The sequence below is a fragment of the Loa loa genome (genome assembly GCF_000183805.2).
Source record: "Loa loa unplaced genomic scaffold supercont3.421, whole genome shotgun sequence".
NCBI lineage: Eukaryota > Metazoa > Nematoda > Chromadorea > Rhabditida > Onchocercidae > Loa > Loa loa.
The window spans coordinates 35,777-37,176 of NW_018108601.1; the positions used below are offsets into that span (position 1 = coordinate 35,777).

Consider the following 1,400-nt stretch of genomic DNA (forward strand, 5'->3'; position numbering starts at 1 on the left):
GGCAATTAAATTATTCAAAGTTTTGTAAATTTTCATTTTTAAATTTTTTTTGAACTTTTATTTTCATACTGAAAAAAAACAAATTTTCGAATTGATTTATTAAAATCATAAAGGATAATTTTTATGAGAAATTTGAGTAAATTTTTTTTTTTGCTTTAATCAAACAATCATGCTGATATTTTCATGTATTTCATGTAGGAATGCATGGGAAATTAAATTTATCAATCAAAAAAAAAAGTATAAGATGAAAATAAAAGAAAAAAATGTTCTAAGAGAAAGGATAAAATAAAAAAGAGAGAGAGAGAGAGAAAGGGAGAGAGAGAGGAAGAGTATGAAAGAGGAAAAGAATGAAAATAAAAAATTAAAGTAAAGGATGGGGCGAAAAAAAAAAAGATTTAATTTTTTTTTTTTTTTTCATTGAAAAAATATGACAAGAAAAGAGAAAAATACAAATTTTTCGTGAATTTAAATTTAAAAAAAAAAAATTCAATAAACCAAAAAGCGCTTTTATCAATGACATATAGCGCATTTCCAAAGCTTTCGTTCATTTTTTTTATTTGTTAAATTTGATATATATGCAAATTAAATTATTGAATTTGACAGGAAAAAGAATGGAAGCAAAGAAATTTAAAGAAGAGAAAGGAAAAAGGAGAAGAAGGAGGAAAGAAAAGAAAGAAGAGGGGAAGGAGAAAGGAAAGAAAAGAATCAGTGAAAGAGTAATTTTGTTCGTTCGTTTTTTTTTAGTTCTCTTTTTTGATTAAGCTAATTTTAAAATTTTAGGGATCGACAAAATATAAAATTAATCTTTTCCAAAATTTAATTTTAAATAATTATTTTGTTTCTTCCACATTTAATTTCACTAAACAATAAACAAATTTTAGCATTGATTTGAATTTTTGTTAATGTTTTTTTTTTTTAATTTTTTAATGATATTGCAAATTGTTGCATTTTAGTGTTTAAATTAGTTTAGTATTGGGAGATAAAAAAAAAAAATGATTTCTATACTTTCTAAACTTTTCTTTTTCCTCCTTTTTACTTTGTTTTATAATGTTAATGATTAGCAGCTAATCAAAAATCATTATTTAATTTAATTGACTAGCAAAAATTAAACTATCTTATCATTTCCAATTCCAGTATCAAAACATCGAATAGCTTGTGATTTAAAAAGGAAATGCAATTTTTCGAAAATTCAATTTAAATTTTAAAAAATAAAGTAAAATTTAATAATAAAATTCAAATTAACATACAGAGGTAAATTGTAAAGCTGCAAGTTTATGCGTATCCCATATGGTAAAATTTGGTAATTTATCAATTTTCTCTCGATTACTTCGTCCATAAATTTCGGATAATGTAAATGTACCACTAAAAAAACGTATTTCATATATATATATATATATATA

The 1,400-nt window shown here is 22.1% G+C and overlaps 1 protein-coding gene across 1 annotated transcript in view; it reads right to left on the bottom strand.

Moving 5' to 3' along the window:
- The window catches only part of LOAG_18647 (hypothetical protein), a gene marked incomplete at its 3' end in the record, with an annotated part of 7,189 nt that overhangs the window by 4,396 nt on the left and 1,393 nt on the right, over positions 1–1,400 (bottom strand). The window contains exon 4 of the mRNA XM_020451311.1: positions 1,248–1,362. Within this exon, the coding sequence (XP_020304915.1) occupies positions 1,248–1,362 (115 nt within the window). The remainder of the gene's footprint in view (positions 1–1,247; positions 1,363–1,400) is intronic.